Source organism: Rhopalosiphum maidis, chromosome 4 (assembly GCF_003676215.2).
Source record: "Rhopalosiphum maidis isolate BTI-1 chromosome 4, ASM367621v3, whole genome shotgun sequence".
In the NCBI taxonomy this organism is placed as follows: Eukaryota; Metazoa; Arthropoda; class Insecta; order Hemiptera; family Aphididae; genus Rhopalosiphum; species Rhopalosiphum maidis.
In genome coordinates this window covers 35659816-35680262 of record NC_040880.1, presented here as the reverse complement: position 1 = coordinate 35680262, position 20447 = coordinate 35659816, and the positions used below count along the sequence as shown (strand labels likewise).

Sequence of the window (20447 nt, the reverse complement as noted above, 5' to 3'; positions counted from 1 at the left end):
CTTGATCGACCAAATGTTAATTTATATATATAAAAAAAAACATATACATATGTATATATAAAGTGTGGTTATTATGATTTATTCAATTTTTTGCCTAGTGAAAGTTGTTGGCCAATCTGGAACATAATTTTCATTTATATAATTTTCCCTTGTCTGTGAAAGTATGTTCAAATTATTTGTACTTCCAAATATTGATCCTATTAACAAAGAACCACATTTTAATGATTAATTCTTTAAAATATGTTTATTTATTTACCTCCAAGCCACGCAATGTAATTTTCATACGCAGGTGCAATATGAAATTTGAATTTTGTGATTTTTAAGTTGTTATATTTGGAAGACTTAAGCTTTTCTAAGAGTTCTTCTTTTAATCTTGACATAAAACCTTTAGCCATTACTGTACCACCTATAAGAACAATATTTTCTGCAAGCTTTAATCGCATATCCACATTACTCTGCAATTAAAAATAATTAAATTATTTCAGAACATTTTGTTATAAGATCAAAATATAGTTGACAAACATTAATTATGGTTTCAAGTATCATGGTAGTAATAGACATTTCATCAATATTTTCTTCGAATAACACATCATGGACTGTTTCTCTGACATCTCCTGATATTGTTATGGATCTTTCTCCATTTATATGATATTCAACATCAGTAGTTTTTGGTTCAACATTTTGACCTGTAGCTAGTATTTTGCTGCGTTTTAATGTAGTCACAAAACATGTTCTGGCTGAGAACAAATTATACCAATTAAATTAATTGATTAATACAAAATTAAATATTATAAAATTAATAAAAAAATATATTTATCTGCCACCTTTAATATCTTCAGCAATACTGTCGATCGATTCATCAGGAGATAATTGACCCATATCAATACGAGTTTTGATTTGGTTTTCTACCTCTTGCCCTGCCAATGCCATTGCTTGCCATAGTCGTAAAACGGGTACTCCTTCACATACTGGTATAAGAATAGCTTCCTTGTATCCTACATCAAGTACTAAACCGGTGGAAATTCCAAGTGTGAATAAAGAAGCACAATGTGATGGAACAAAACATAGTGATGCAACCTGCATTAAAGCATTATATTTTATCATGTCATTATGTTGTAAATATAATAGTACCTTACTTCATAAGTAATGAACAACACTTTAGCAAGAATTTCTTTAAACGTTGTTGGTGATAACAATGATTCAACAATTATTACTTTTTTATCCTTAGGTGCCACAAGTGCATATCTAGCAAATAAAAACAATTTTGTTGTTTTTCTAGTTTATAATAGGTTCATATCATTAAAAAATGTTAAAATACTTTACTTGTAAAATAACATATGTATGAAATTTGTTAAAGCTAAAGTAAGTGTTTGTACATCTTTACATTTATATATATCAGGAATGGGTATACCATCTATTTCACAACAAGTAGGTATGATACATCTAGGTGAATGTTCAGTAGCAAATCCAAATCTGAAAAATGTCAAAATTCATGCATTTGTACTTGATTAGACTATGTGAAATATGAATACAACAAATAGGCGGGGATATATATCAGAATTAACCTGAAACCCATAATATTCTTAAAAAGTCAAACAACTGAAATACATATGATCTGAATTTTTTTTTCCATATCACCAAAATCAACTGAAACCCGAATTAAAACATTTTGATTAACCCAATACACAAATAATTTCTTACAAATTGTAGGTGCAAATATTAGGTTGGTTTTGTAAATAGTTAAAAGGAGTGAGATATAAATATATGTTGTGATATTTCAGTTATAATAATATGAGTTAAGTAATTATGCGAGAATAATATATACATCATCTAAATTTTAAACTTTGATTGAAATTATAAAAAAATTCACACTCACTTTGTGTACTTAGTTCCAATATCGATAACTATACATTGTTTTTCGGGTAAAAAGTCCGAATCGATTTTCATCGTTTTAACGAATACGACAATATTGTATTTGAATAGCAAGACTAAAAGGCAATAATACTAATTTGGTTTATTCGGTATAGTTGTATCGCATGGGAAATCTGATCAAGTCTTTTGACTTCGGTAATATTATTAATCTATAATTTTTAGGCACTTGATAACCAAATTAATATTATAATTTGTAAGCCATAAGTTCACCAAGCTCTTCACTACGAGTAGTAAACTAGTAAGTTCAGTTATCACGTTGATTTAATTCATTTTCGTGTACTCGCACAGAACGATTAGAACGAAATCGTCGGGATCTTAAATTTTTAATTTGTATTTTGTGTTACACGCACGGCTATTATAGATAACGTTATCTCGGTTTTGCTAACATCGAGGCACAGTGTGGTCCGTACGTGAGATTTACTCAAAAATTGCACCGCGTGACTGGCTGCAGTGGACCGTTTGCCGGCACGCAGGCAACTTATTGCGGTGCGTCGGCGCGCGACGTCGCTCGTACCGCAGAGTAATACGATGATGATATTATAATATGTGTTAGCCGTTCAGTGGGTATACGTCGTAGCCTGTAGGGCTCTGTACGTCTGCAGTATCAATTAACTGGGAAAAAAAAAAACGCCGGCCACGTCATTCCGCAGTAGCCGCGACCGTGTTATCTCGTCGCGCATAGCATTTTCAGTACAAAATATATCCTCCGCTATTATTATTATTATTATTATTATTGAAATACTCGTCCACAATTGTCAATAGGTTCACCGTACACGTTACGTTTATTGTCTTCGTTTATCAAAATACATTTTGTTTGTTCACCACCCCTTTCCGCAACCGACCGTTTTTACACATCCGAAATTCGTGTTTCCCGAGAAATAGCCGACTGTTCCTAGACAGCGCCCGAGACCGTTCGGCCCTGTCCCACCAACGACGAGGGCTAGTGAACACACGTACCTTCTTGTTCGTGTGTGGACCAATAACGGTTCGTTGCCGTTCGAATTTTTCGAGACGGTGCCCAACGCCGTCAACAAGAAACCGAAATGAACATATTCAGACTTAGCGGTGACTTGTCACATCTGCTGGCCATCCTGCTGTTGCTTGTCAAGATATGGAAGACCCGATCTTGCGCCGGTAACATATCACGATATTATTATTACTGATCGATGCTCAGGCATTGGTTTTCCATCTGCTGTGACCAATTATAAATTTGTCAACGCAAACCCGTGGGGAAATAAAGCACATTGAGGTCTTAGCACTATAATGGTGCAAGTATCTCGTTGTACCTATATTTTTTCATATCGGTTTGTGTTGATTAATTTCTAGTAATAGAAAATATGCATGCAAAGCCCTCTCCTGACTACAGTGATGTGCGCGTGTCTGGGTGTGCAGCATTTGGGTCTGAGTGTATGCCCGAGTTAGCAGTCGCCAAAGACCAACATCAATGGTACCTGTACTATCTATAAGACCCGAGGGATGATACAAATTAGTTTTTAGTATTGTCTTCGATAGTCTTATTACAAAAAAAAAACAATATATATGTGTAATATATAAACATAAACTTAATATTTGCATCAGTTATTCCACCCAAGTGTATCTAACCTTTTGATACCTAATTATTGACATTCAACTATCTACCTATGTCTCTTTATTTTTTTATTTCTATTTCATTTAACATAGGTGTTTTTTAGACATACTATATCTATCATATGCTATGATATTTCATTTTGTAATAAATGTATTTTAATTATAAATTGTACCAATACTATTATTTATTATAGAGAAGAACATCAAACATTAGATATATTTAAAATTAATTACCATAAAGGATACATTTTATATTTTATCAAACTACCGTATGTTCTGATTTGATTGGAAAACATTTTATGTACATTATCATGTATTCATGTGTATTATTTAAAATGGTCTAAGCAAGGTATTAAATCTCTTTTTTAATTATTTTCTATTTAATTTCACGATATCAGAACCATTAAATGTGATCAGTATTTAATTACCTATCTATTTATTTAGTTGTATTTGTACAAGACAATATTTATCTATTTTCAGTTAAAATAAATACAACTTAATAAATTAATGTATTATTTTTTTTTTTACAGGTATTTCGGGAAAATCTCAAATACTCTTTGCAATTGTTTATACAACACGATATCTAGATTTATTCACAAGTTTTGTGTCTGTATATAACAGTTTTATGAAAGTAGTGTTTCTAACAGCGTCGTATGGAACATTATACTTAATGTTCTTCAAGTTTAAGCCAACATACGACCATAACCATGATAGCTTTAGGTAACTTATACAGCTAAACTAAATATGCATGTTATGTTTAAAATTTAAATAATAAATATATACATATTTTTTCAGAATTTTGTACTTAATCATTCCATCATTGGTGCTATCATTTGTCATTGTTCATGTCTATACTGTGATGGAGGTTAGTTTTTAAATATAATCTATATATTCAAATTACAAACTGTTATTCTTAATTTTAGATTTTGTGGACGTACAGTATCTATTTAGAAGCAGTTGCAATTATGCCACAATTATTTATGGTATCTAGAACAGGTGAAGCTGAGACCATTACTTCTCACTATTTGTTTGCACTGGGCTCTTACAGAGCACTATATATATTGAATTGGATTTATCGTTACTACACAGAAGATTTTCTTGATATGATTGTAATTATTGCTGGAATTGTGCAAACCATCTTATATTGTGACTTCTTTTATCTCTATATAACTAAAGGTAAATATAACTAAAATGTATTCATATTTATTTCAATTTATTGTTATTTTATTTTTCAGTTTTAAAAGGTAAACGACTGTCCTTACCTGTCTAAACATGGAAGGAACATCTCAGACCAAAGTGTCGGTATAAAACAGACTATTTACACATTAATGTCATGTCATATGAATTTTTTTTGTACATAAATAAATAGCTTACATTTTTTGTAAGATGTTACAGTAGGTCATTGGATACCTTATAAATACGAGATATATTTTATTTTAGTTCTAAACTTAAATTATTCGGGATAATAAACCAAAATATTATCAACTATGATAACAATTTTTCTGTTTTCTTTTTTATAGCACAATATTTTCATTATACAAGTATATGTATATATTGTACATTTATATATATATATGCTTATATTTATAACCGTAAATTTATATCTTTAATGATCCATATTAAAAGAAAAGAAATTCACATTGTATTATTTATTTAAATTATTAATATTTTTATGCAAATCAAATGAGGCATGTTTACAATTTTTTTATTGTATAATCATATTTTTGTTTATTTATTAAACAAATTCCTTTTAAATTTATAATTATTATTATCATGTTATTAAAGTCATAAAGTTTAATTAAATATATGTAATTCCCCAACTGTTAATATTTGTTAATGTAAGTTACTGAATTTATTAAAATGAATTTTGAAATATTTATTTGTAAATATGTTATTTTTCCAGACTTAAAAATATGTTTTATATAAAAACAATAGAAATTTAACAATTCAAAATAAAAATATGAAAATATTTAATATTCTGTATACTCGATAATTATTACTTAATTCAGCAGCAATTGAACTTGGCATTTCTAAAAAATAATATTTCATGTTATTGAATTTTTACTCTACATTACCTAATTTACAATTTTAATGGTTTTAATTTATTTGTGAAGCTTAACATATTAGATTCAAAATTGAAGATATGTAACACTTGTAAGAAAATAGAAAATTAATAACATTACTGGTAATTTATTTGTTATTATTTGTATATATTTTTTTTTATGGTTCCAATCATATAATTTATAATAATAAAATATTCAGTCGTCTATAATTACTTTATTTACAATTATGTAATATTTAGAAGTTTATATATATGTAGAAAACTTGCTTAACTGTAAAAGTATGATAAACTATAGAGTGGTTTATTATGATTTGCAGTTGTCACTCTAAAACTCAAGTACTTCAAGCATGAGATGGAAAATTTTTATAATCAAGAATTTTGTGTAAACTATATTCAATTAGCATTGGTTTACTTATTTAATCTTAAAAAAATAAGTATAAATAACTCATACATTGTGTGGGTATAATGTGCATTATTTACCTATTAGATTATTTTTTGTAAAGGAATTCCATTTTCAATGGACGTTGTTAGTTTCCGAAAATACTTTATAAAATATGTTTTGAAACAGTCCTGTTAGTGTGTTCAGGTACACTATGTAATACAGCGTCATAATTATATTAAAAAACCGGTTTTATACAATATTTTCTAGTTTCCGTTAAGGTTAATGACCTCCATAAAAACAACGGTAGAAACGTGAACGTACGTAGTATTTACGACCAAAATGGATTATTAGATTAGATATTAGCATTGATTTTATAATAGGCAGGTCTATCATTGTGATAATATTGTTATTATAAGTGTTTTTTTTCTATTATAGCATTAGTATACTAGGTACTAAATTATTTAATAAGTGATAGGTAACGTTTTTTATATTTTTATATATTTAAATCGATACAAATATACAATGTCTATGTATCACCTATCTAGTTCCCGCCGTTCCCGATTACCTTTACACTCGAATACATACAAGGTATAAACTTTCTGGTATATAATATTTATTATTGAATACTTCCTACTTCGACAACAGTTTTAATGAATTACTACCGACTACAATCTGAAATTAATCTGTCTTCAGAAATAAAATCGAGTTGAGCCCATGATTAAATAGAAATATCAGAATCAACGTATTTCAGTGTTTGAATCCCTATAATAACGATTAGTATCGATAGATAATAAGAGATCGTTAAAAATAGGACAATTATTACATAAAATAATGTAATAATATTTGAAACCTCAAACATACAAAAATAGTTTTTAAGTACCTATAGGTAGTCTGGCTAAAAAAAAATTAAAAACGAAAAGAGACGAAACTCATTACTCAAAAAAAAAATAGTAAAACCATGTTAATAAAATCGGTACATCTAATAATTTAAATCGATTCACCAATGGTATACCGGCGTCTCATTCGAGTAGAATGTATAGTGTTGCCCAAAAAAAAATTTCAACTATTAGTTTTCTCGTTTCTTATTAAATTTATAATATAGTTTAGATTACTTTTTGTAGTAGAAATATATTCAACTTGAGAGAGAGGATTCTGATAGTAAATTACATATAATCATCTAGTTGATTGTTTGAACGGTCAAAAGTAAAATTTCCATAGGATTTTTACACTAAAAATAACCTTTTTTTGATAAAATAAAATCTGTTTATTTATTGAAATTCAAAAGCGATTAAACATGTAGACATCAACATTTTTACAAAGTATTTAGGTAAATTAGAATTTTTTAGCCATACTTTTGAGATATTTTGACTCTTATAAGTTATAGTTATAGTTATTATTTATAGTTAATTGAACATTTTGACTAGTTTATTCTTGATATAAGAACATTTTTTTTGTTAGAAAAAATACTGGAAAATTTAATTTTTTTTTAAATTAAAAATATATATATTTTTCGCATTTTAAATTAAAATTATTACGAAATTAATAAAATCACAAAAGATTTCATCTTATTTAATAGTTAAAAATCATAACATTTTTATTTTAACATCTAAGCCCTAAGGTTTTAAATTGTGAGAAGAGCGATGAATGTATTAATTTTACAATAAAAAAAAATGTTTAAATAAGTTTAAAAATGTTTTATTTATGGACGAGTACACGATAAGTTGATGATAAAATCCTACAATTTTGAATATCAAACTAGATGTAATTTTAACTTTTGTTTCGAAAATTCCCAGTACTTTTTTTTTATAATCGGGGAAAAATCAAGGAAAAACGGGAATTTTTACAAATCAATTTTTTTTTTTTTTTGATGTACCAAAAACGAATAACTGTAGTTACTATAAATTTTCAACACATGTTGATAGGTATTATCGTTTTTTATTTATGATAACATTTTCAGTTCTTTTTAATTTTTTTTTTCATGTACATATTTATTGTTGGATAGAAATGCTTGACAAATTAATATATTGATTCGCATAAAGGTATTTATTTCTCAATCAACATATATCAAAATTCTACAGTCTCAATATTTTTTTGTAAGCGTATAAAATTAGAATTTAGAAAAAATTTATAAAAAAATGTATTTTTATACTTAAAATAATAAAAAATTAAATGTTATGTTTAAAATGATTTGTAAATAGGAAATATTAGGTTTTAGAATAGAGTCCTAGAACCTGCTCTTTGATATGATTTATTTTATTTTAATCAGTGTGTAGCTCTTTAAAAATCATATTATAATTATTTGGAAAAAATGGGTAATTTTAAATTTATACAAAAAGGTTCTTGATCCCTGTTCTAGAAGTTAGATTTAATTGAGGTCCGAGGTTAATACAGTGACCTATATAGGTTTAAATGAACAGTTTTCCCACACTCGCGTTATAATTTAAAATTCAAAATCAAATAAGTAAACATTTAATTGTAGTTGTGCATTATCATTGATCGGATACATCTGAGATCCAAGATATTATTATATTTTATTTTTATTTAATTCCATTTTTAAGCTTTCATTAGCACTGGTTATTTGTTGAAGTTTTTCATTCAAATTATCTATTTGAGATTGTATTTTTAATTCATTTTGTTTTGAACTAGTTTTTATAAGTTCGGCTTCTTTATTTAATTCGTCGATTTCATTATTATACATATTCTAAAACCAAAAGTATTAAATTAAATTACATAAATGTATTTTAAACCTTATAATATATAGGCTATAAGTATAAAGGAAAAGAAAAACTGTAAGTTACAATTTAATATTGTAAAAAATAGGCGAATATAATAAAATAACGTACATTAGAACTTGTAAGTTCTATTTCTTCATTTTCCAACTGCTCTAATTTTCCATGAATATTTTGATGAACTAAATCTTGAATATAAAATGTTAATATATTTATAAATCGTACAAAAAATATGATTATAAAATAATATATTTTTACACGTCTTATTACTGCAATGAATTATGTTTATAATATAATGTTGAATATAAATGCTTAATATATAGTAGATAGGTATACATTTACAAATAGCTGTTCAATGCCTTTCGATCGTGTATTTTAAATAATTCAATGAATTAAAAATTAATATTTTTAAAATACTTGTATTATATCGAAGTTTCTAAATGTTGACTATTATTTTTAACTTAAGGGGAACCTAGTTCGAGTTTATTTACCTTTAATAGCATTTTCTATAGATACATTTATGTCTGTAAATTGTAGTATAAATTTTTTGTACGTTTTTAGGTTATCTTCATAAGATGCAATTACATTTTGAGAGCCAATAATATCATTAGATTTTTTTTTAATTATTGCTTCAGAAGTTGTTTTTTTTTTATTAAATTCATCTACAATGAAATCTTTTTGCTTTGATAATAACTCGTTATGTCTGTTCTGGTTTATTTTTAGTTTTTCATACAATAACGTCACCTGAAATTTAATTAATTTTAAATATTTAAGGAATGAATAAGAACTATTATAAATATTAAATTTTAAACTGATTATAAATATAATAAAATAATATAATATTATACATATTAGAAATATTAGAAAAAAGAGAAATTTTGCTCAGATTAGTTACCTATATATTTTACTTGACTATTGATGAAACCATGGCGAAGATCGGGGGGGGGCTTACAGGGGCTTAGCTCCCCCTTCAAAAAAATTAATAATTCAAGTTAAAGCCCCCTTAAAAATATTAAACAAACAATACCGTAATTTTGTACAGTTTGTAGAATTTTTATCATTATTTTATATTCTTATATCCACAATTATATATGAAGATATTCAAAAGAATAATTCACCTCAAGTATTTCCTAAGCTTTATAAAATGATACACTTTGCTTTTCTGCTATGCTATGAGGAAAATAAAAATATGGTTAAGAACATCTATACATCAAAAAAAAATTTAATGAACTTTCAATATAATATATTGAAAAGATAAGACTAAATATTTAAGTAATGAAGCTATTTTAAATACTTATAGCAAAAAATGTAATATAATAATAATAAATTAAGTTAAAAATGGTAATAGTATTTTATTAATTATTCTTTTTTTTATGTTTATAATTATTTAAGTTATTATGATAATGAGAACAATTTTTATGAGTGATTTAATGTAATAATTAGTTTGTTGGGGGGTGTGGGGCAACGCCCCACGGGTCTGTTTGGTATCAAATATTTGAGTCCCCCTCAATATTTCACAGGATCTCCACCTATGGATTAAACATTATGGTATTAAAATCCTGATAGGAATGAGGAAAATACATAAAAAAAAAACAATCTTAATAAAGTTTTGTTGATTATTATTATTTATTGTAACACTAGGAAATAATTAAAATATTTACATGACATACACCTAGTACATTTAGGTAGCTTCTCATTTATTTTCTCTGCATGCCAGTTAAAAGCTAAATAATACGTGGTACTTAATATAATATTAACTATTAAGAAATTTTCATAATAGAAGTGCTAAGTCTTATTTCGGTAACATATGGTAATTTATAAATTATACATTTTTAAATCAATTTATACTTATTTAGGTTGGCTATTTTAAGGTTGAATTTTATAGATTATTATTTATATTTTACAAATTTAAAATGTTTTTTTATAAAATTAAAATTTAATGTCATATTATATTAAACTTTTATTTTAAGTTTGTGAAAAAAAAATATAAATAGCTGTTATCTATACCTGCTATATGCCTATATAAAAATATAACATATTGTTATTACTTATTAGTACTTATAATAATATGAGTATATTGTATGTTTGTAGGTTATCATTACATTAAATTTTGTTTAATAATAATTAAATAATAAGAATAAGAATAAATAACCATAAATTTATAATTTGGTTTTAATTTTACCTTACTTGGTTGTTTGTCGTTGCGTAAATCTACTAGATATGAACCACTCATCAGTTGATCTGTGTACTTTTTTTTAGTTGCTCGGAATAATGAATCTAAGCATTCTAAATCATCATGTAACTTTTCGATATTTTTAGTTGTTACGGTCAATTGAATATTAGACTTGTGAATTGTATTTTCTAAATTACTAAAATGGTACAATATTTAGAATATTTAGATGATAGATAAAATGATAATTCAATAAAATTCTTTTATATTTGTAAAAAATGTCATTACTAAAAAATTAAATATAGAGTTATTGTTAAGTCTTTCAACTCATAATACTTATTGTCTTATAATAATTTATATTTATAGTTAAACAAAAACTTGATATCATCTATGTACTTAGTCATGCGATCTAGTATTATAATGCTATTTATTAATTACAATTGATGTTTTTTTAGAACAAATAGATACTAGAACAAATAACCTTTTATTACCGTTTTTATGAACAACTATGTTTATTTAATACGTGTAGTATATATAATTTTATACATTTGTAATAATAACGTTTAAAATATTTAATATGTAAATCTTGTTACGGTGACTGTAGGAAGAAGTTTAGGAATTGTTCACATTGTTCGATCAATTTAAATGTAGACATTGTAAAAATGATAATTTTAAATTTCATAATAGTCGCTACACCTGAGTAAAGTATACTCTGTCCTGAATCACGTGGTCAGTGTGAATAAAATAAAACTATTATAATATTACTACTATTATTTAATATTTAATACATAAAAATGTAGTAAGTACCTATAATTTGAGTTATTGTTACAAAATGCAATTTTATATATTTTATACCATAGGAGTGCGTAGGGGGTATGCAAGGTATGTAGCTGCATACCCTGAAGTTCTTTAAGGGGCGAACATCGAATCTAGAAAAGAGGTCTGCGCACGCCTATGCATTATACTGAATGGTGTCGTTAAATAGGTACCTATATCTATATAGGTATAGTTGAACTTTAGTCATCTAGCTAATTTAGTCTGTGAGGCGCAAAAAATAGCTACATGTACACATTGTACACAAAAGAACAATCTAGGTCCATAAAAAAATGTCCAATAACTAATATTACATACAGGGTGATTCTATTATCATAAAACACTTATTATTTCAAAAAGTATTCATGTTTTTAAAAATATTTCTTTACATAGTTTCGAGTAGTTAAAAAAACAACGTTTTTATTAAAAAATTATACTTTTTTAAGTTTTTTACTTTTTTTGAATGATAACAAAGAGCTTTAATTTCATATTCCAAAGCAGAATAATTTTCTGAGTATTTTGATAAATAAAAATCGAATTTAAGGCGAGTAGTTTATGAGCTTGTCTTCTCTTGTCTAAACTTTAAATACGTATAACACATAAACTACTCGTCCTAAATTCGATTTTTATGTATAAAAATACTCAGAAAATATTCTACTTTGGAATATGAAATTAAAACTATGTTGTCATTCAAAAAAGTAAAAACTTAAAAAATATTTAAAAATATAATTTTTTTATAAAAACATTGTTTTTTAACAACTTGAAACTATGTAAAAAAATATTTTCAAAATATGAATACTTTTTGAAATAATGAGTGTTTTATGATAAAAGAATCATCCTGTATACGTAGTCTCGGTAATCCGGCCGTTCGATAATACGATACGTCCAGTAATCCGGTTTGTATATAAAGTTTGCAAGCATATTTTTAAATTTAAAATGCATATAAATCGTTTTTCCCTGCGACTCAAATTACCTATTCCTTATTTTTTCCGGGACTCAATTTACCAAGTTAGGGTCATTTGGGACTCAATTTACCGATCTCGTTACTATCGTAAACGATAAAACGTTAGATAAAATTAACAGATTAAATTTGAATAAACCTATTAGATATTTTATTTTTATTCAGTTAACGTTGAAATACAATAATGTTATTCATTTTTTAATTTTTCAAAGTAAAAATGCGTTTTTACGTGAACCTTTATTAATCCGCCGTTTTTGTTAACCCGGCAGTAGTGTGGTCTGATATCTGTCGGATTACCGAAATTCTACTGTATACTTTTTTTACTTGTACATGAAATCTTGAAATTATGGTGGAGGTATATGTAAATTATAGGACTTATCGCTTGTATCATTTAAAGATTGTATTGTTGCGGAACGAGCATATCTATATTTTCAAATGTAAATCAACCTTTTAAGGCATATAATTTATTTCAAAACATCAGAACAAATCGTTCAATTTTGTTGTAGATAACTTAGGTACATTAAGATTAAAAAAAATTGATCAATTAAAAAAAAAAAAGAAATGTATATGAAAATAGCATACTTTTTAAATTGTATAAAAATCAGAATATGAAAATATGGTCAAACATTAAGCACCTATACTTAAAAGTTTTAAAAATTAAAATTTGAATAAATTAATTACTAAAGTAAAAAAACTGGGGTGATTAACAGTTCACACTTAGTGAATCACATTGTATATAGTATTAGAAAATACATGTCCGTCTTAATATAATGTCAACTTAACATTATTTAATCTGGGTAAATCATCTCTAAAAATATATAGATTTTCAAGGTATCTCCCAGTTTGGCCAACTCAATATCTTAATTTAAAATAAATGGGAGTAAAATACTGTACAACATACTTTATATAATAATTTAGTGAGTGTTTTATCGATATACTTACTGAATATTTTTAATATATTCAACTTCTAAATCATCACTGTTTTCATAACTTTTCATCATGAGCTTATTCCTCTTCTTCGATTCAAACAATTCGTTATTTAACTTTTTTAAAACTTGTGTGTTTACATCCCGTTTTGATCGAACATTGTTAATAAAATAAGTAGCATTTTTTAAATCTACAAATTGTTTTTGTTTATTTTAATATTTAAAACGAAATTAACAATTAATAAATTAAAATAGAAGATATTTAATTACAACCATTTAATTATTAATTGAAAATTAGACATCAACAATACATTTAGCTATTAGTTATCTACTAATATTTTATAGTTTTAACGATTAATATAACTTTGATATATACGATGAGCAACATGAAATTACAATATAAATAGTAGGTACACCGTACAAATGGTGTATTTTGTGGTTTTTGTCTTTAAATTTAGAACTTTGAGTAATATATAATAAATTGTTGTTTTTTCCTTATAATTTAACATTTAAACATGAATAATAAGTACACATAGGTATCTAATTATTCAATGCTTTTTTCTTATAATATAAAATAAAAACAATTGGTATATAGTAGTTAATAATTTGTGGTTTTTACCTTTTACGATATAATTTAAAACACAGAGAAGACAATAACGAATAATCATAATATTAACATACACAATAAAATTGTTAATACAGTAGAACTTCGATTATACGGACCAATTAATATCAAGGGGGGTCCGGATAAGCAAATATCTGGATGACCGGATGATATATCAAAAGTTATATAATTGTATTAACACATTGTATGTATGTATGTATTTATTATTAATATATATATATAATATAATTTGAAAATTGTAGCAATAAACAAATAATTTTATTATGATATTTAACTGAAAATCTTTTCTTTTCTGGTTAATTGGACGTCGGGTTGATAGGCATTCGGATAATCGCAGTTCTACTGTAATAATATTCTTTACTATTATTTTAAAAATGTTTATATAATATAGGTATACATCAATCATACCATACTTAGTAGATATACATAAATACCTTATATAATATATGTATATGGTTTATTGTATTATAAAATTGGTAACATTTTACATTTTAAGATTAAATCTTGATTACCTATATAACATTAATTATAGGTGACAAACTTATACTTATTATAAAATTTTTAATAATATAATAAAGGAGGCATATTTGTATGAGGGTTTATCCCTCTTCTGCAACCGCGTGTTTGCTCTTAACATTTTTCTTTTATTGATTATTAAAATTATTATCTAGATTCTAGACTCTTTTAAAGTCTTAAACACTCCAAAAATTATACTTTAGAATCCTATAAAATGGACGATAGTATTATATGATTAATGGTTATGGTAATATAATTTTGGAAGACGAAAAAATGAAACCTGTTTATCCAAATATATATAAATTATGACAGGTAGCGCATAACTACAACACCAATAAGTTCAAACCGACTACCGAGTATAAGCAGCTTTCGGCTATGCATCAAATAAAATATAATTACGTAGGAGTACCTACGTAGTTAAGAATACGTCAATAGTTCAAAACAGGTTTTAGGTAATCATTATATTATCTATTATTCATAGTGAGTAATAATGACAAATACACATCAAATATAATTGACTAATAATTGAATTAAATATTACTAATAATTGTTATAGTTATACTTATAGATAATAGTTTGTAAATTGTGAGAGAACTTGGTATCCTCTAAAATATACTAAAAATGATAAACCCATCCATGTTATCCTAGTTCTACATATGAATCCTAGCTACTTTTACGACTATAATAAGATTAAATATATTTATTGATTTAGTCATTAAATTTAAAATCACTGTTTTAATATATATTTTTATACGTCAAATATTTTAGCCAAACATTTGTATAATTAGTATTTAAAACATAAATTATTTTGATTTATTATGGTAACATTTGTTAAATATAGGTAATAAAAGAAAAAAACTTGTTTAAAATTTTAAAATTTTAGAATGAAATTATACAACTGATGGTTTTGGTAAATGTTATTTCTGCGTGTTTTTACAATATTATGTTACAGTATGCGTAAATGAGCAATTATTATCTGTAAGCGTTTTTTGATTCCATAAATTTAAAATGAACACTGTTGGCGACCTTTGTATAGTGGGGTTAACCTACCTGTAATCCAAAATCACTATTATTATTAATTCTTACACGTGGGCCCACGCTTGGGAATCACCATACATTGGGGAAAGGAGTACTGCATTTACTTTTATATAGTTTTATTTAAAAGTGAAGTATGGAAAAAGTAAAAATGGGAAGTCTTTGTTCAAATTAATTTAAAATATATAAGCATTTTTTATGGATTTCTTTCCATGAATAGATTAAAGTATGTGATCATTATTGAATTATAACTAGGGTCCGAAAATTGTATGGATAACCCCCTTTAATTGACTGGTGTTTATCAACGGCGCCGAATTTGGGACACTACCTGTATAATATACATCTATTGTGTCGGAACAAAAAAGGTATACAATGTATATTATAATAAGTACAATGTATATCAATTGCGCTATTAAAAAAGTAATGGTTAGCTCATGTTATTATAAAATTGTCTAAGTTAATTTTATTTTTATAATTTTAGCTTATATAAATAGTATAGGTACTTAATATAGTTAAAATTTATCTTTTCCTTTTATGTAATTTATAATTCGTTAATACCGGAGTCAAGGTCGTAACTGGACCCCTGAAATTTTGAAAAGTAGATATATTTTAGTGGTAAATATAATTTATTGACTATAAAATTTGTACTTGTAACATGTACTATGCTGAATTTCAATGAATTAAAATGCCTTGAGTGTCAATTTTTGTTAACTAAAATTTTTAGAAAAAACGAGAATTCAAGATGTGAAAACAGATTCATAGTTATCAAAATGTAAAGTTATCAAACATATTTGTAAATTAGTTATTTATCAAACGATTGACACGGCTTATCTGTAAATTATAAAATCACTGGTCATTTATTCAATAGACAATAATATTATACACATTAATATATATTTTTAATAGGTAATCGATTGGCGCAATTAACATACACATTTTGAATACCTTTTTTTATCACATAATTTTTCATTCTTTACTTGTGATTTTCGACACATTTGATATATGCTCGACTAGCATCTTTACACAAGAGTTAGTTAAATAGGTAAGTAAGTACCTATTACAATGTGTTATATGAATTAATTAATTAATTAATTTTATTATTTATTTTTATTTTTAATTTACTAGGCAGATAGTATTATAGTATCAGTGTATAATAAATTTTTGGAAATCTTACTCGCAATAATCTCTTGTTCCATAAAATGTATATTGTTCATTAACGTATTTAAAGAGGTCACTGTATTGTAGTTCTAAAGGAAATTTATATAAATACGGTTAATATACATAAATAAATATGTTAATAGTTGTATGTAAGAAATTAAAATATTTTTAAAATTAATATTTATAAAAATGTTGCAGAATAATTACACAAAAAAATCAACTGTAGACAAAATTAATTAATTAATATTGTTAATTATATTTGTTTAAAAAATAACATAATATACTTGGTGCTAGTACCTATAATAAAAATTACGTATCTACTTCCTACACGACATGGTATTACGAAAAAATATTTGAAAATTATTAGATGTTCCAACAATAATTAAATATTTCATAGGTTTTAGTGAAAATAAAAAGTTCATCTTCCTGATTTCATACTTAAAATTGAAAGCAGTTGTAAATTAAGAATAACAAATTATTACCTGTTGTAAATTTATAAGAATTGTTTCATTCAAAAGATTATGAGTTATTAGAAAATCAGTCCAATCAACATCATACAATAAACTTCTGAAATAAAAAACCTCAAGTCAATATTTTATTGTCAATTATAAAATCATTAAAAGTATCAGTTTAGTTGTTTAGTTATGAATAAAATTAATTGATAAATAAATAATATTGATTTGTATTAGTTTATTTAAAATTATATTATGAAAATTGACTCACTTACTATGTGTAAACGAGTTTATTGGTTTCAATACATTCGTTTGTTCAAGAGAATCAATCATTTTCCTTACTTCTTTATACTTATTGAAAAAACTAAATTCCGGGTTAATTATATCCTTACTTAATTTTTGTTTTATAAATTCTCTAGGGAAATATTTAAAATCGGTTATGATTACATATTGTATTAGTATTTATATGTATACATTAATTATAATACTTTTCATTATTTTTAAATTCAAAATCCGAAAAAATTTCCTTTGAAACTTCTTTTATACTCGTTTCTAGTTCATTAACGCTTAACTTAAAATCTGAAACTCGTTTTTTTAATTGACTTTCAATTGAATTAATTTGTACTAATATTTCTGCAATCTGGTATTTAAATATTAAAATCAAATATATATAATTAATTAGTATTGAACAAAAATTAAGTTAAATAAAAACTATTATGTTCTAAGATTTCTCATTTATTATTGTAGTTTACAATACTTTTGTTTTACTATTAATATACAATATGATATATTTATTATTATTAACTCCGTTTTATTTGTCCGAATGTGAATATTATCAGGTAATTGAATTTATAATTTAAACAAAATTTGAGCATTCTCAAACTGAATATAAAATTAAAATTTAACATTTTGTACCTAATCAGTTTTTAAAATTAATTTATATGAAGTTTTTTGTTGGATAAATTAAGGAATTTAGTTTAGTGTTTAAACTAACGAAGGCATAATAATATTATACCGTTAAATATAATTGAATAAATTAAGCCATTACACATATTTATGGATAATTAGATGTGGAAGAATTATTCAATAAATGATTAATTGATTAAAATTAATAAACTTAATCATACATCATATAATTTTGTCCAGTTTGGTCAGATACAACCCTTGATTAGTTAATTAATTTAGTTTTTGTCTGATTTCGTTATTGACGAATAGTCACAGATGAAAAATTCTTTGACCGTGTTAATATTAACAAAATTCAATGAATTAGGGGATTGTTGGAATTATAAATAAGTGACGCTTCAAAGACACGGCACTAGCGCATTAGCCACACCTATTGTCGCCGCTGTGAAATTAACTGCCAGAGGTTACTTTTATGGATAGATTATTGTAATGCAATCTGATTAAATTAATTAATGTATAAAATATTGAATATTTTAGTATACTTTCGCCTTATTTGTGGTATTTTGTAAAAGTAATTTATTTTGTACGTTTAATGATGTATCTAATGCATTATTAATTTCAAGAAACATAAGTCTAGCTTGTTCAATTTCTCCTTTGATTTTTCTCTTCGACAGTCTATAATGAATTAAAAATTAAAAATCTGACTATATTTTAATATATTAATACAATAGACCTCTGAAATAAATGTGTTGTAATTAATATATTTAATATTTTTTGTTTTGATTCAATTATAGCTTTTTTTTTTTTAGTTTTAGTTCCATTGATTTTACTGATTGAGAGTTTAATGGCTCTTTGTAATACATAAAATTATCTAAACAATAATTTCAACTAATTAACACTATAAAATACATTATATATGTTAAAATTGATTTAATAATATTGTTAATTTTACTGTCTGATTTTTCTTTATCAGTTCCTAAATATTTGTACACTATGTCTGCTTTAATAATTCGTTCTTTGATATCCAAAATCGATTGATGGTATTTTTCTAATGATCTAAGTTCACTCAATACATTAATGTACATCATTTTTTCATGATTAAAGTCAAAAGGTTGTTCTATAATCAAAACATTAACAATATATAAAATATATGATTTAAAAATAATAATTGAAAAATAATACTTGTTAATATCGATGTGATATAATCAAAAATTAAATTAATCTGGATCATTTTTAGGAATTACTTTTAATCATTATTTTAATTAATATATAAAAAGTTATTGATTTAATATATTAAAGGCACGGCACCATGGTAACACTTAAAATGTATTTTGTTGTGTGTTTTCATTGTTTTCAACCGTTAGGTTTATACGAGTTAGGTAAAAGTACAAAGTTATGAATTGGTTACAGTGTTTGATAACAAACTACTAACGTATTATCCCACTTGCTACAAATGATGTCTAAAAAATAATAATTTAATCCTCTCAAAAAAAGTTTTAGAATTTGAATTTTTCAAAAGTGACTGCAATAATAGGTCCTTTATGCTGCAAAAAACATAAATCAAATTCAAGGTCATTTGTTCAAAATATTTTTAGTTTTCTTTATCATTGAATTCATCATATACAACAGCGTTTCTCAACCTGGGAATCGCGATTGCCTTGGCTAGGGGTCGCGGTTGTCAAAAATAATAAAACACCTATTTACAAAATGAGCTTTTCCTTCAAAATTATGGTTTCCCAACGATATGATACAAATTTAAACTTAAGATAGATAGGGAGGGGGGTTTCGAAGTGATTGAGCATATTTTATACCTTTTTTCTCGGGTTGCCGAGAAACGCTGATATACAGTATACGTATACTACTTATTATGTATATTTTATACTCATTTCATCATACAAAGACGATTTATACGGAGTGTCTATGGATATTAATATAAATAAGATTGGAGAAGTCTCATATATATGGCATATGTTTCATTACGAAAAAAAAATAATAATAATTAAGATAGCAAAAACACAAGAAAAACTTATTTTTACGAAGACGTGTTTTTCAAGACTTATTAGTCGAGATCAGAATTTACTATTGGTTATTTCTGCATGCCTGCTTTAAAAGATAAGAGATGGAAAATAAATAGAACTCAGCAGAAAAGAATTAGGACAAGAAGAAGTAAATGATAAAAATATGAAATACAGAGTA

At 25.3% G+C, this 20447-nt stretch overlaps 3 protein-coding genes across 3 annotated transcripts; 1 reads left to right on the top strand and 2 right to left on the bottom strand.

Annotated features, from left to right (window-relative positions):
• Window position 1: 1 nt before the first annotated feature.
• On the bottom strand, window positions 2-2274 carry LOC113549484 (actin-related protein 10). Its single transcript, XM_026950808.1, has 7 exons — window positions 1877-2274; window positions 1324-1473; window positions 1137-1245; window positions 825-1077; window positions 523-737; window positions 257-455; window positions 2-197 (listed from the first exon to the last, which is right to left on the bottom strand). The coding sequence occupies exons 1-7, from the start codon at window positions 1945-1947 to the stop codon at window positions 79-81; spliced, it is 1116 nt and encodes a 371-aa protein (XP_026806609.1). The 5' UTR covers window positions 1948-2274; the 3' UTR covers window positions 2-78.
• Window positions 2275-2482: 208 nt separating this feature from the next.
• Window positions 2483-5052, top strand: LOC113551253 (ER lumen protein-retaining receptor). Its single transcript, XM_026953387.1, has 5 exons — window positions 2483-3066; window positions 4050-4239; window positions 4315-4384; window positions 4443-4695; window positions 4755-5052. Exons 1-5 carry the CDS (start codon window positions 2976-2978, stop codon window positions 4787-4789), a joined length of 639 nt encoding a protein of 212 aa, XP_026809188.1. The 5' UTR covers window positions 2483-2975; the 3' UTR covers window positions 4790-5052.
• Window positions 5053-8487: 3435 nt separating this feature from the next.
• Window positions 8488-19482, bottom strand: LOC113550077 (myosin heavy chain, non-muscle-like). The gene is given in 14 exon segments (XM_026951694.1): window positions 8488-8664; window positions 8807-8874; window positions 9184-9436; window positions 10875-11061; window positions 13579-13753; window positions 16913-16985; window positions 17379-17463; window positions 17620-17763; window positions 17837-17988; window positions 18794-18926; window positions 18985-19049; window positions 19052-19122; window positions 19204-19368; window positions 19434-19482. Coding segments are annotated over 14 exon segments (1797 nt in total).
• Between the last annotated feature and the right edge of the window lie 965 nt (window positions 19483-20447).